Consider the following 16,067-nt stretch of genomic DNA (forward strand, 5'->3'; position numbering starts at 1 on the left):
TGCGAATGCATACAGGGTAGTTACATACAATTTAAATCGTTGGCGCTTTTACATATAAATCAACCCGCAAGTATTAACGTACTTAAATGTAAAATGTTCATCGGCTAAATAGATTACCAAAAGCTCTCAGTAATGTGCATATATTTTAATACACACTTTTTCTGTAAATTAAATAATAAAACATAACAGCTAAATACTGACCATAGAAAATATTTTTTTAATCCGAAAATCTTTTGACTGTGAATTCACACAGTTTAAATTACCTTCGTCCATTTTCCCCAACGCCATCATGACAAAATCATTCCAATAAATTGCACGAAAGCGTATGTTTAACATTTAACAAATCTAAGATCTTTTTTATGGGTGAAAGGCTATAATAGTTTTGTGCGAATGTATGTAACACCCAGAAGGAGGCGTGACAGACCCCACAAAGTATTTATATTTTTATACCCTGTACCCGTAGGGTAAAAAGGGTATATTAGGTTTGTGCAAAGTATGTAACATACAGAAGGAACCATCTCCGACACCATAAAGTATATATATTCTTGATCAGCATGACGAGAGAAATCGATTTAGACATGTCCGTCCGTCTGTCCGTCCGTCTGTCCGCCCGTCTATAAAAACTGGAATAACCAAAGTTGGTATCCAGATTCTCCTAGGTCCGAGAAAGGACGAGTTTATTTTATTTTTGGTAATTTCCCCTCCCTTCCCCCTCTACAGAATTTCGTCAATACTGTCCACATTTCAAAAGCTACATAAGCCAAACTTTGCACACGCAATCTATATACTGATCTATATAATATAATTATCTACTTTTGGTTTAAATTTTATTTAATTCGGTCAATTCTAAGAAAAGTTATTAGCGAAACAAATTCTGGCCAGTACAACCCCCCCAAACTGCAGCAACAAGATCGCTCTTCTTCTTCCCCTTTTTGCTGCTGCTTTAAGCGCATATAACTCAGTGACGGAAGTTTACCTGGGTACAGGGTATTACACTGTCGGGCTTGCTCGACTGTAGCGTTCTCTCTTGTTGATCAGGGTGACAAGCCGGGTCGATTTAGCCATGTCCGTCTGTCCGTCCGTCTGTATGAGCGCAAGGATCTCAGAAGGTACAAGAGCTAGAATTACCAACCTTGGTATCCAGGTTCCCATAAGCCCTAGGCAGGCCAAGTTTATTTTTTACTCTGATACACCCCCCACTCACCCGCAATTCGTGTTTTTTTTAAAACTCCCGTAATTTTTGGAATTTTCCAGTTAGTGCTTATGTGTCCGTATGCCAAGTTTCACCATGCTCTGCTTGCAGCGCTGCCCGCAGCTGTTATTGTTGTTGCTTATATATACACGTATGTATATAAAGAAGCATAGACAAGTGATGTAAATGTAAAACTGTACATAAAGATGTCTTCTATGTATGTATTAAATCAATTTTCTTAATTAATTTAATAAATTAATTAAATTTTTTTTAAATAATTTAATTTTTTTATATATTTTTTTTTTAATGTTTCTTTTTTGTGGAGAGTAAAGGCTATTTTACTGTCGGGCTTGCTCGACTGTAGCTTTCTATCTTGTTTTTTTTTTTTGGTGGGTAATCGCCCGACCGATTGACATTAATTAGATATGACCACACTTACAGAATTTGTAAAACTGCAAGTAATTTTGAAATCATGGTAGCGCCGTCATTCGAACCGAGTCAAACTCAGGAACAAACAAATTTGAGTTCTCAACGAGCTTTCTTTTGTTATATGATAAATAAAATAATATAAAAAAAGAATGGAAGCATAAAGTTGAGCCGGCCCAACTCTTATATAACTTGTACCCACTTTTTTTAAAGAAAACAATTACATACAATTTTAAATTATTTTTAAAATTTAATCAATTTTTTTAAATATAAAACTATCAACACATAGAGCTATATGTTTAATATGTTATTTCCAGTTACAATAGCACACATTTACATTTCCATTGTGTCTATGCGTGTCTCTGTAAGTGTATGTGTGAAGTACAGTGAAAAAAGATAAACTTAGGCGAATTTTAGTGCTCTAACTCTTATACTTTCGGAGATCCTTGCGTGCTTACAGAGTGACGGACGTACAGACAGACATTTCTATATCGTCTGGTCTAGTCATGCTGATCGAGAATATATATACTTTATGGAGCCTGCTACACCTGACTGTTACATGTACACTGTACACTAAACTGGTATACCGTTTTACCCTTAGGGTACAGGGAATACAAATCATTTACTAAAGAGAAACGCGCGAAAGGCAAATATAATGCAGACCATTGAGTAAATAACCATCATAATATTTAATAAGAAGAGATGTGCTAAAAAAAATAGGGACTGTCTGACCTAAATTTTCACTGTACCAAGGATGCATAACTGGACTTCACTAAAAGCAACTCAATCTTCTGCTTTTTCAATAACCAACGTAATGGCCCGATTTTTCGATTAGGTTCTAAGTATGTTTGAATTATCTTCAGAGTTTGGATAAAAAGTGAAAATAAGCCAAAGTTATCAATAAAACTTATGATGGGCTTTGAACTCTGGACAATACGTATAAAAATAATAATAAATATGCTACGCATAAGCATAAAAAGAACGTGCAATTTGAAGTAAAATTGGAAACTCTCACTTCGAAATCTATCTTTTTGAAAATTCATTTGACAAGGATTATCTATGGATAATAAAATGTTTATCAAACATTAAATCGACTATGCTCTCTGGCTTAAATAATATTTATAGAGAAAACAATTTTATCCCATCCATAAGTTTAATATCAGTAATACAATCAATTCCAGCATTGAATCAACGATCACTTACGTTCCTGAATGCAAATGGAGAGCTGCGATACCTAGAAATACATTAGGAGCCGGCGTATGCGTACTTTAGTTCTAAAAAGTTCATGTGAATTTCAAATATACATTAATATGTATGTACATATATACATACTAATACTAATATAATACAATAGATAATAATGTGTATGTAAAAAAATGTCTGCTTTTGAGACGATTTTGTGTTTTGAAATGAAAGTTATATGAAGAGTGCTGGAATGAAAAATTAAAAAAAAATGTGAATCAGAAAAAAACTCTAACTCGTTCTTTCTCAGGCTTAAGTTCGTCTGGATTGGATACTCAGTTTTATCATTCAAGCTCTTAAACATGCAACTCTTATTTCGATTTTCGAAATAGAACCTTTTGAAAATGTATTTGATAAGGTTTATTTACAAAAACTAAGAGTTTGCTGACTCAAATGACTACCGATTAAAAATGGGCTTTTCAAAAATTAAATCTACTATGCTCTTGTATAGCAATACAAGTAAGCAGCATTTGTTCTTTTGGTTGAAATAATATGTGTAAAGGAAACAATTTTATAATATGCATACGTTTAATATCAGTAATATGGTTTTGGGCATCAATTCCAGTGTTGAATCTACGATCACTTACATTCCTGAGGTCAATGGATATGAAGAGACCACTTTGTGCATTCAATTAAAATGCAGTAGGACTTACTAAAAAAAATGCTGAAATGAAATGAATTTGAAAACGTAATCTTTGTAGTCACCCATTTAGAAAGGTTTGAATTTGAAGGGAAAAGAAAGGAAAATAAATAAATATGCCGATTTTTAAATCGTCAATAGAAAAATTGACTTGTACTTGCGACAGCCGTTTCGAAAGTAGCGTTAAATTGTTCTATAAATCAGGTCGCACTGAGCGGAACCGCTGTAGTCGCTGTAGATCAAATTTTGAAACTACTAACTACGTGCGTCCTCCACATAAGCAGCTTCATGCCTATTCAAAACGAAAAAATTTAATTTCAAACGAGTCGCGTGTAGAATTACAGAAAATGTTTCAGGGATATGCGCACAGGCGTAGGCGGCAAATGATCGCTGCAGTCGGCGCCGTGAGAAAAAAAATGCATATTGGGCATATTGTCGAGCCTCGGGGAAAGTTTTTCACTTGTGCCGTTGACTTCGTGTGCAATTTTCGGCGAGACGACGCGCCAAACTGTTGTCGGAAAGTCGTAAAAATATTGAATACCAGCGGCGACGGCAGAACTACTCGTACTTGAAGAGTCTCTAATGGCTGATTAAAAAATTGTTATATTTCAACCAAGACGACGATCGTAAAACTGTTGAAGATTTTTTGGGCATACCGGGAAATTTTATATTGATTTTTATGGCATTTTTATCGTTATTTGAATAAGCGGCAACTATGATTTGTTTAGACATTTCGACAAAATTTTTTTGAAGTCGAAACACTCGTATGTACATATCAAGTGAGTCTCGCTCAAGTGGGTCGATCCGAACCTGACGTGCTCTGGATTCTGTGTACGTACTTTTGTGCCGCATTTAACCTTTGCGGCCATTAAAAACATATATATGTCCACATAGTATATATGTTATAAAAAATTTTTAAATATGTATAACAAAAAACTGATAACGGCGCCAGCCTCTGAACGCATTGCAAAGTAGACAGTCCGCTCTAGTGCCTAGACATGCCTAAGGTCAGCGTACGGATCTTGTTTACGTCTTATATGCACACGCATACATACATATGTGTATATAAGCACTTCGTATTTACGAGTATGTACATGTATGTAATAGTATATATGTATTGATTTGTTGAGCTCCACAACTCTCCGCCTCATTAATAACTCTCTAATTTTTCTGTGCTGTAAGTGTAACTAAATTCTATGTGCGTTCTCGTTCAAAAAAATATTGAAAATTGAATTTTTAAATTCTGTTTTCTTTTGTGATTAATGTGACTAAAATGTTGACCTTGAATTATCGTCGAAAATATGAAACTTAGTATTGTCATGCCTAGTATGAACACTCAAGTTCCGGGAGAGCGGAATGCCTGAATGTCATTAAAACAACATACTTGTAAGTAATCTTAGACTGACGTCATATATAAAAGAGTTATTTCATTGACTTCTAAACTAACTAAAAATCTTCTATACATCATATATAGAGAATATTTGAAATAATATTTGTGTGAATATTTGTGACCTTTGTAGTCGGAGCTAGCATTTTTGCTGCCCCGTTTGATTCCGCGTCAAACCATAAAAATTTCAACCAGCTGTTCAAAAGTTATGAGCAATTATAACATTTTATATTGCACTTTTTTAAAAAAAAAGGGGTTGTTTTATTCTATTTTGTTTGTAAAACTTTTGTACATCGGAAGTAGACAAAATGTATTAAAATGTTTGTTTGGGGGTTTTACCGTTATACCTTTCACAAAGGGTAAAATATTTATTTGTGCAAAGTGAAAAGTGAACAGGCAAAGGGAAACATTTCTTGATCAGCATTAGCAGCCGCGTCCATTTAGCCATGTCTGATCGTCTGATTGTTAAGAAAGCTTTTACTGCTGTTTAGCCTCAACTCTACCCTTGCAAAGTCCATGGACTTAACATGAACGCTCTCGACAAATGATCTATTTCCATAAAAAGGAAGCCTCTGTCTTAGTTTCTTTACAAACTTACACACCATAGAAAACGTACCCTTGAACTTTAAAGTGTAAAATGTGAAGGGTATTTAATTAATTTGTTTGTTTCCTTGATTATTTACATACATACTCGTATCTTAAGTCGCAAAGTTATCAGAACCAAATTGTGATACTGTCGTGAGCATGTCGAATTGAACTACAAGTATTACTAAATTGGTTCAGAGAAATTAGAGCACTGGGTGGGGAGAAGTTGCGGTCAAAACCCTACACTCTTTTCAAATAGGTGGAAAATATATATAGCTATAGCTTTTGCTGAAAATTTGAGCAAATTTTGAGACAACAACTAATGGACGTATTATGAAAATAAGAAGTAAGTGTGAGGCACGATAAAGACCATGAATAAAAAAAAATATGCAATATAGAAATGTTGACAATTTGGGGTTCAGAGAGTGGGCGATCCAGGACTCCTTTACAAGAAATGATCGGACTATAAGATTTGCCCTCTAATTTAAAGGCCCGCTCTTCATGAATGGTCTATCCCTATCGGGAAAAAACTTAGCAATCCATTTACCATTGCCTTAGTAGACGATTAAAAAAATTTTTCGCAATTGATGTGAAGCTGCGGTCAAGGTTTCGAAACACTGTGTATTTTAGGACAGGTTTCAAACATTTATACAATATTAACTTGCAACTAGGGGTTTATAATGGATTTACACATATTTTTCATGAGGACACTAGATATCGGAATTAAACTAGAATACAGCATTTAAAGATCCATTTGCTAGTACACCTAATTCTATTTTTACACGGGAGATTGGTTCCAGAAAAAGACGTGTAAAAAAAACGTGTAAAATAGACATTGATCATATGTTATTTTGAATCATGTTAAAAGGAATAATGTCGTGCAACCATGTACCAAATTTTTAAGTTTCAAACCATGTTATTTCAAAACAGTGTAAAAAATACCGTGTAAAACAGAATTAGGTGTATTTTATAAAGCCATTTGTTCATATTTATTTAATAATTTTTATCATAACATAGGTATTCCATCAACCATCCGTAATCTAATTTTAAATTAATTGAAAGAACTACCACCAATTATATTTATTAGTGAAATTGCAATTCCCCCAGTGGCACGATTTGTGGCTTAATAATGTCAATTAACATTAAAAAAATTAGAATATCAACACAAAAGATGCTTACAATATTACTTCTAGTAAAAAATATGAAACTCATAGCCCTTAATATTAATTGGGTACTTGACATAGCATTTTAAGATTCTCATGTGAGAAAATCTCTTTCAACATCGTTTAATGTATTAATTATACTCTGTACATGAAATGTACAGAAGTATATTAGGTTTGCGGGAGCTGGAAAATGTAACAGGCAGAAGGAGGCGTGGCAGACCCCCCAAAGTATATATATTCTTGATCAGCATGACGAGAGGAGTCGATCTAGCCCTGTCTGTCTGTCTGTCCGTCCGTATGAACACCTGGATCTCAGAGACTATAAGAGATAGAGACACCAAATTTTCCACAAAGATGCCTTATATACGCTATACGAGTTTGTTTTATTTTTTTGATTTTCCACCCACTTCCCCCTATGGGGGTTTTCCCGATTTTCCATTCGTATAATCGCCTATATCTCGGAGACTATGAGACCTAAGAACACAAAATTTTAGTCCAAGATGCCTTGTGTGAATATGCAGAAAATGTATATTTTGGAATTTCCCTCCCTTCCCCCTCTCCCCCGCAAATCGTAACTCCCGTAATTCTTGGAATTTCGAACTAAAATTTTGCAAATGCCCCCAGTTAGTTATTATGTGTCCGTATGCCAAGTTTCATTATGATAGACCGAACACCGAGAGAGGTAAAATCGATCCAATTTTTTTTTTTCTTAATTTTTTTTATATTCTATAACTATTGTAAACATATGTACAGAGTATTTCAAAGTCGGGACACCCGACTTTAGCTTTTTTACTTGTTTTTTAATAGAGTTTAAAGTGTTTAAAAGGGCAGGCGTGACCACGAAACAAATTTTAAGTTAAAGAAGCTGTTCTGTTTTACTTATTAAATTGAAACTTTGTTTAGATCGGTTCTCAATTTCAAAACTTAATTAGACCTAAATCATGTTTCAATGATTTTTAGTTACTGTGTAATTTTTTCTTAGTCTACTTTAAGAATTGGTGGGGTGTGAATTTTTTTATAGGTACGTATTTGTAAAACTCTGAATCAAACAAAAGAATTGATTGACTTTGACACGTTTTGGAATCGTAAAACCTTTATAATGCTACATCGGGATCATACGAAGCATATGTCTTGTTCTAATTCAAATTCCCCTCTACACTCTACTTTAAGGCTTCAATTTAAAATCGCCCACATTGTGCATTACTGCCCCACCGTCTAAGAATATTCGTTGGGTTCCCACACTTGAATGCGGAGAACTTTCCAACCGCAACGTTATGCTTTGCTAGATCCGATAGCACCTAACCTCATTGTGGGCCCGTTTCTGCATGCACACATACTTATACAGATATAAAACTTATTCACGTAAGTCAGGTAACTACATGGAAGCCTATTAAACGACATGTATTGGGTTCAAATGCTAATAACGGTAGGTTACCAACGATGTAAAACTCAAGCAATTAAAATGTAAGTCATGGCTAGAGTGTGCGTCGTGTGGTAAGGAACCGCTTGGATCCTAAGTACTTTACAAACTGTGAACATAAATCATCAATGGACCATGGAAAACGTCAAACAGCAAGTGTATATATCTGCTGGTCTCCAAACAGCATAAAGTGTACGCTAATGATGTGATTTATGATATGTCTCCAGCATATACGACGAGTAAAGGATAATGCCTGTAAGTGCCGCATTTCACACTTGAATTGCAATTGTGAATGAGCTGTAACAGCGAGTCAAAATACACATGTACATACATACATACATCATACATATTTATGTACATAAGTACTACTTGTATATATCGTATGGTTTATGTTTATGGCGAAATAGGAATAACTTGGGAACACAAAATAAATTCATTTTATACGTTCATACGAGTATTTATGTACATTTGTGATGTGAGTATTGAAATGTGGTCTATATAAAACCAAGGCGACCTAGATCATGAAAACACTCTGTTTGCATATCCCATGAGACCCGACGCACGCACATAACATTTTTATGTAACGAGTACTCTGCGACTCCTCGTAACGTTAGGATTATCCGGCACGACAACAAGAAAACGTGGGTTAACATTATTTTGACATATTTATGACGCACAGAATAAGTTTCAGATGCACAAACAAGTGCCATCTACATACACAAGACCAAACGAGAATAAGGCGATCGGGCAAATAATACGACTACTATATACACTAGTAAGAGAACTATTTTATTCATCAGACTGGATACTCCACTACTATGGTCCCTAAAATACTTTACCTTTAACTATTCACCTACATAAATATATTACAAAATATCACTATTGTAGAATCAAAAGCCAGAAAAATACAAAATTAGCACTTAGAAAATTATTAGCTATCCTTAAAATAGCTTAAATGAAATTGATATTGCATTCAAATAGATTAACTATATATTGAGGGGAAGGATACAAATAATAATATTAACAAATACTTAACAGATGTTAAGCACAGCGGGTAGAGCCGAACCAATGTTTATGGATATAAAAACGTACAACTACTAATTCCTTGATTTTAGTTTGTCTTGTCAGGATAGATTAAAGTTCAAATAAAATCGGTAAAATTACATAATTTGTCTAAGCAGCAATGATACAAAATTTTATATATTGTCATACAATATTTTTAAGCCATAAGATGTACTTATATCACAATAATGATCCAGTGTATTGTACATTCTATGTGGAAGTGACAAACAGTATTTGAACAACAACATACCCTACTTAACCACTTTAAGTGCGAAGTGTATTATAGAAAAGAAATCTCACATATCAGCGCTGTTGAAATATTTATGGATTTTTAATATTTGGGCGGCAGAATTGACAATATACATATATTATAAATACTCTTAAGGATCTATTTCTATCATTTCGCACTTCAAATGGACTATTGAAATAAGCGCCGTTCCATCCCTTAATCACCAATTATCAACGACGTTATCTGGTAGGATTATGATGGCTATTATGCCACTATGAAGCCTTCTGCTTCTCTGATAATATCGGAGGAAGGGTTTTAAGTGTGCCGCTAACTTTCCTCAAGTGGTTTGATGTTTCTGGAAGTACCGATATTCTATGCGTCTTATCGGATGTATTAAAGCGATATCTTTAACACCCTGTTTAATGTTGCGTCTATATTTGACGATGATTTTCTCTAAATCCTAAAAAATACTCATATGCTTTTAAATTTCTATTAAATCTATCGTGTGCAGAATTTTAGTCCTTTATACAAATTTTGACAAAAATATGATTTTCCCACAGCCCAAAATAAACAAAACCACATGAGTTTTAAACTATTTAAATAGACGTCAAATTAGAAACTGTCAAGAAGCCACAATCAAACCAAGAGATTAGCAGTAATCCGCCATCCCAAGGACCTCATTGACATAATGTTAAGCAAAAGTCGCCGAGGCCCGCAGGTAGCGAGGCAGACCTCAGCCACGTACCTGAGATCCATTTATTGTTTTGAAGGTAAACAGAAAATGGAAACACGTGCCGACAGGATCACAATTGATCACAACATGAAAAGGATAACAGATATGTATCTATGAAAGTTGTTTGTTGTTCATGACCGAGCTCACAGGATGATGCACTTAGAGTCCTGACAATAGCAAATAAATAACAAATAAATAAACAAACATCAGCCGCAAAGAATATAAACAAATACATATTCTGTTGTTTACAATCTCACCACTTTTCATAGCTGGCGCTATCTAATTATGAATTCAATGTCACCTATATGGAAAGATTTGCATTTTTAAGGTAAAAATATAATGTTTTGATAGTATCTATTAAGCTCCAGATTTATAAAAACTATCAATTTTGGAGTAAAAATACCTGCGAAAATGCTGCGATTCTCAACCGTCCTTTTGGTTGTGTCTTGGAAACTAAGAAAACTGTTGACAGTTCGCAATTTGTCTCTTTTTTTTTTTTTAGAAAATATAGTAATAGGTAAAATGTTCATTTAATTAATTCGAACGATATTGGTGACTCTTCGAAATAGGATGAAAAATGATTTTCACAAAACACTGCCATTCTGTATCTCATGCAGGAGTACAAAATTCTACGATTTAATCGTAGTAATTACGCTCAGTGATATATTCATCACATGATCGACCAGAATATGGTGGTGCCATAACAAGTTATTAAATCAGAACATCGTTTGGAACAAGCGGGATAGTTATACTTCTCGAGACATACAAGCTTAACCCCGGATAAGAAAGTTATGCCCGTCGAGAGATCAGTGGAAGGAAAATAAATCCATAGGACACGTGGTTTTTAGAGGAGGCAAATAAAACTTTACTTTAATCGCTACCATCCGTAGTAGGTCCAGTCTCAAATTTCTAAACCTTATAGAGGTCGGTTTTGAAGTTTGGATGATTTTTCTATTTTTCAGCAAAGATATTTTTCATAGAGGATTGTTTAAGATATATTTATGATAATACCATTAGTATTGAGTATATCAATAAAGCAAGCTGAAGTAGTTCATTCATAAAATATTCGAACTCTTTGTTTACCAGTTAACCAGACAGGGAATACCCAACCAAAACTGATGAATGAAAATGAAAACTCACGGAGCTCATTACACCTTTCAGCAATGTACTATATGTACTGGTATGTATGTAAGTGAAAGTAGGGTAATTAAATCTGAGTTACTGCTTTGGAATAACCACAACAGGATGGTAATGAGCTCTCAAGGAATGGTCTCTTACATCAGGGCATATCCTGTCAAATACATTAGCTTGTGTCAGGTAAAATCAGCAACGACAGGTACGCCCCAGACAAACAATAAACTGGAACTGCAGGGTCTTTGTTTTATGTATATGTAGGTATGTATGTGTGTGTGTATGTATGTGAGGTCGGTTGCCTCGTCTGAGACAATGGTCGTAATAGTTCCCGTTCCCCAGGACAGACGACTTTGGCGTACGCTGACAATTAAGACAAATAGCAAATAGCAGAACACATACTCGTAAATGTATCTTTGCCGTCCATGTCCATGTCAGTCAGCGCTATCGTTTGGTTTGGTTTGTTATTTGTTTTACGGAATTTCACGAAATTCCTTTTTTAAATAAGCCATTATGCATACACGCACTACATTTTAATGTTCATTGTATGTTCGTGTCTGTTGTCATTGTTGTCTATTTTATTTGGTTTTCCAATGCTCATCACGTCATGCAAATGTTCAGATTTCAGATTTTTGGTTTTTGCGGTTCCATTTGTTCTCGCGGCGGGGCTTTTATTTTTCTTGGACAAACTGTTCTGGCAATGTTTGTAGTGCGGTTTACATCGGGAACTGTGATTCGGGAAGCGGAAAGCGAGAATCGGGTACGATGTTGATGGTACAGTCCACGTGTTGCTATTTACTTAAGGATCGGGAACGTTATCAGTTGTGAGATGTTTGCAAAAGTTGAAGCAATCGAATTGGCTAAGTGATCTATGGCCACAACTATAGCCATAGTCACAGAGTCGGGCAAGTTGCTAGGAAAATTACCATCGCAAACACAATGGGAAATGTGTAGCAGTTCCATATCTATAATGAGCGCAAGGCGTAAATATTTTAAATGATTTTTTTTTCCTTTTTTTATTTATTCATATTTAATTAAATGTGGTCTGAACTTTGACAGGAAGTCGCAGAACCCGCCGTTGTCCGCTCCATTAAAACTTACTATAAATATATATACACAAATATGTATATTTCTTTTGTTTTGAAATGTTTCAAAGCGACGCGGCAACAACGCTTATTTTTCTTCAATATACATACATACATACATACATACATATATAAAAATAAATACACATGTACATGCACATATAGTAAGTATATTATTCTTCATATACATTTTACTGTTGTGGTTGTTGTACTCATTGGTTGATAAGAAATTGTACAGCGCCGTCGTCGTCGTCATCGTTACCAGAACGACCGCAGAGCTCTGCCTCGGTCGCTTTTTTTGTGCCGCGTTCAATTTGTAGTCGGCGGGCTCCGGGCTCCGGGCTTGGGGCTTGGAACAAGTAAGTGTTCATATAAGTATATACATACTATATGTATGTACATGATATATATGTGGGGTATTGGTCTCTGCCAGAGTCCGTGTACATAGTAGCGGCTTGCCCGCGCCATGGCAGTGTTCGTTGCTGTGCTTTTAGGTTCGTTGCTCGTCATGCTGGTTTCTTGCGATCCTCATAATTCTTTTTTAACATGCCTGCTATGTACACAAATATATACTACGAGTATATATGGCATTTATATACTTGTATTTATTCGACAGTTACATATACATACATACATCCATTTATAGTTCAGACTTATATACTCAATCTCAAAGTGCAAGGTTAATGGAAGCGTTCCAGTGTAGAACTTTTATTACAAAATCCTATCTAATGAACAAATGCAAAATGCATAAATAGAGAATATATTAATAGTAATTTGTAACGAATTTTACTCTAAATACCAGTTCAACTTCGTTAAAAATCGTCAAATTTTATTCAATCAATGCATTGAGAAATTGAAATGAATTAGAATAGAAGAGAATGCAGAAAAAAGACATTAAAAGACATTAAAATGCATAATCAAAAAAGCTACACATATAATTCACCAAAGAAGTGAATGTGTCGAACTTAATCCCAAATACAAATTACTAAACTGATATTGAATGTCGTTGAATTTTTGAAATCGATAATAATGCTCAAAAATATCAGGCTACTGTCATAATTCGACGTAAATCAATGGAGTGTATCCTTTTTTTTCAGGGATTACGTAAAATATTTTCTTTTGTTTATAAATCAAATCAGTTTTAGAGAAGATTGAAGGTAAGCGATTTTAGAAGTTATCTTCGTATGCTCCGAAGCGGTAGCTTATAGTGCTGCATTGTGATAGGCGAACTATAAATCGTGTTGCATCCGTACTATCTAATCTAATGCTCCATTCGTTTCCAATGGCTTTTCAAACAAAAAAGTCTAATTTTGAAAAAACCGGTCTATATTAAGTGTATGGTTCAGGATTTGGAGTCATCTTGTTATGATGATCAGCTAGGAACTATAAAATGTGTTGTATTATTTTCTCTTCTTAATGTTACAAACTAAGGACTTATATTATAAATAATATTATTCCCTTACAAAAATGTAACGAGTGCTCTCACTTCTTCGTTCGAAATTATAATCTGTGGTCCCTCAAGAAAGATTGAATTAAGCACCCTAATCATCATTTAGTTCCGTTACAACGGCTTGCAACGTCTTGTTGAGATACATATGTATGTGCTAGCTTAAATATCAGCAGAGATATTAGAGAACTACAGCTTCTTGCTATTTTAAAAATGCTTTATATTTCAAAATTAGGTACATATGTAATACATATAACTTTTTTCAAATTAACTTAAAATCAGCATTTTAATCAATAGGAACTGAATCTAAAAAAGTTATGAAATCTTGGGAGATTATTTTATTGTTTTGATTTGCGCATTCACCTTATAGATACCCAAGAATATATATATTAAAATTTTCTTTGACGCAATACACATTATAGTAAATTTAAAAATAATTGAATATAATATTTAATATCGAAGACGAAAAGTTCAAGCTTTTAAATGTTAAATTATTTTAATTTCTATCATGTCGAACAATATCACAATAATCACAAACAGCAACATTTCTTAAGTATAGTAAATTACGGCTTTTTCATTACCTGTAACTCATTTATCCATAGCTAAGGCCCTTTGGGTGCTGGTCATCGTCCATACATATTCCAGAGAAGATGCGCTTAAATCGATCGGATCGGTGTGCGGCTCGAGCCGTGAGCACGATCCATAATTTTTCAGCACGCTCATTATGAGGGGCGTTCGACATGTGGTCTGTGATGATGATGGGTTGCTTGGGCATCTGGCACCACTTGGAAACACGCACGCACACTCACACTCACACACACACACACAATTGCTAAGCAAGCGTTAAATGTTCTCGTTGTCTATGGTAAGTGGATTTTTCGTAGGCGTCAACATTGTTTATGCGGCCAAATAAAAATGTCACACAACTCTTTCGGGCAATTCCGAACGGTGGTCCCGGTCCCAGCGCTTCCTGGGCTGTTGGGTAAACTTAGTCCGTTTGTGATTAAATATTTTTGGCATAGCATCTTTAAAGGATTTTCCATGCATACGCTTGCCCCGACGCAATTCTGTTGATGTCACAAAAAAAATTTCTCCGTTGCACGCCCACTAGAAATTGTGGTGATTATCAAGCGGTACGGCCCACAATCTACCGAGCCACAACCACTATGTACATATTTACATACATACGAGTATGTGCTTGACGTACATATGTACATATGTTTGTATGTATTTTTCGCGACACAACGAAGGCAACAGGACCACCGCCCGCCCGCATTCCTGTTGCGAGTTGGCCAAACGATCCCGATCCACCGCGCTGACTTATTATACTACTGCAACTTTTCAAATTCTACGCGTACGACCCACCAAAGCAATACGAGTAAAATATTCTTGATTAAAACTTATCAGAGCACATTTCATATCACCTTTTCAAAAACGCAACACAACAAATATAAAATGAGTAACACTCGTCAGTCGGTAGCTGTAGCTATTTGTTATCGGAAAACGGCCGAACTCGTTGCTCGGAGCGATATAGTTTGGCAGGCACGCCGATTGTACCCAGACCTAGACCCATCCCAGTTGATGGCCAGACGCATCGGGTACCCGCCAATTAGAAGATATTGTTTGCTAGGAGTACCACTCATCTCAGCATATACTACATACATAGCTCCTTCACATGCGCAGTCAGAGTTTGGAGAGTTACTTATGACATATACTCGAGTGTACTGCAATGGAGGGTCCCCATAGTATTACCAATGCGAACATTTATATGAAGCGTGCGAGTAGTTTCAAATAAAATCAGTAAAATTTGACAGTTCCTTCTTCTATTTAGATTTATACTTATTTTATTTAACCGTAATCAGGTTTAGCATGGAAAGCGCCAAAGTGGTTTCCTATATCACAACATAATCATATTTAAAGCGTTATCTAATAAATGCAATGACTTTAATAGGCGGCCAATGCATACGACCTTGTCGCTATCAAGCCACTCTATTAGTGATAAAGAGTGTAAAAGTGTTATCATCATGAGAGAGCGCCAGCATGTCTGGCTAGCAGTAAAAATAATACCCACCTTATCGTATGTTTTTATAAAGAAAATGCGATAAAGATGTTTACAAACTGCTTACTACAACAATGCTTAAAGGAATTCCTTTCAAATACATACATACTTAAACATATTTGCGTGACGTCACCAGTGATAAATGCACACATCTACATATCGTAAACATTTATAAAAATAAACGGATACATACATACATACATAGCAAAACACAAAGTATAGAAAAAATATACAAACATGCACACAATGCAAAAAATACAGATAAG

The 16,067-nt window shown here is 35.0% G+C and overlaps 1 protein-coding gene across 1 annotated transcript in view; it reads right to left on the reverse strand.

The window, feature by feature from the left end:
• LOC115625098 (box A-binding factor) overlaps positions 1–14,437 on the reverse strand; it is a 30,639-nt gene extending 16,202 nt beyond the window's left edge. Inside the window, exon 1 of the mRNA XM_030520002.1 lies at positions 14,324–14,437. Within this exon, the coding sequence (XP_030375862.1) occupies positions 14,324–14,334 (11 nt within the window). The 5' untranslated portion in view covers positions 14,335–14,437. The remainder of the gene's footprint in view (positions 1–14,323) is intronic.
• Between the last annotated feature and the right edge of the window lie 1,630 nt (positions 14,438–16,067).

Source organism: Scaptodrosophila lebanonensis, unplaced genomic scaffold (assembly GCF_003285725.1).
Source record: "Scaptodrosophila lebanonensis strain 11010-0011.00,11010-0021.00 unplaced genomic scaffold, SlebRS2 tig00000072-arrow-pilon, whole genome shotgun sequence".
In the NCBI taxonomy this organism is placed as follows: Eukaryota; Metazoa; Arthropoda; class Insecta; order Diptera; family Drosophilidae; genus Scaptodrosophila; species Scaptodrosophila lebanonensis.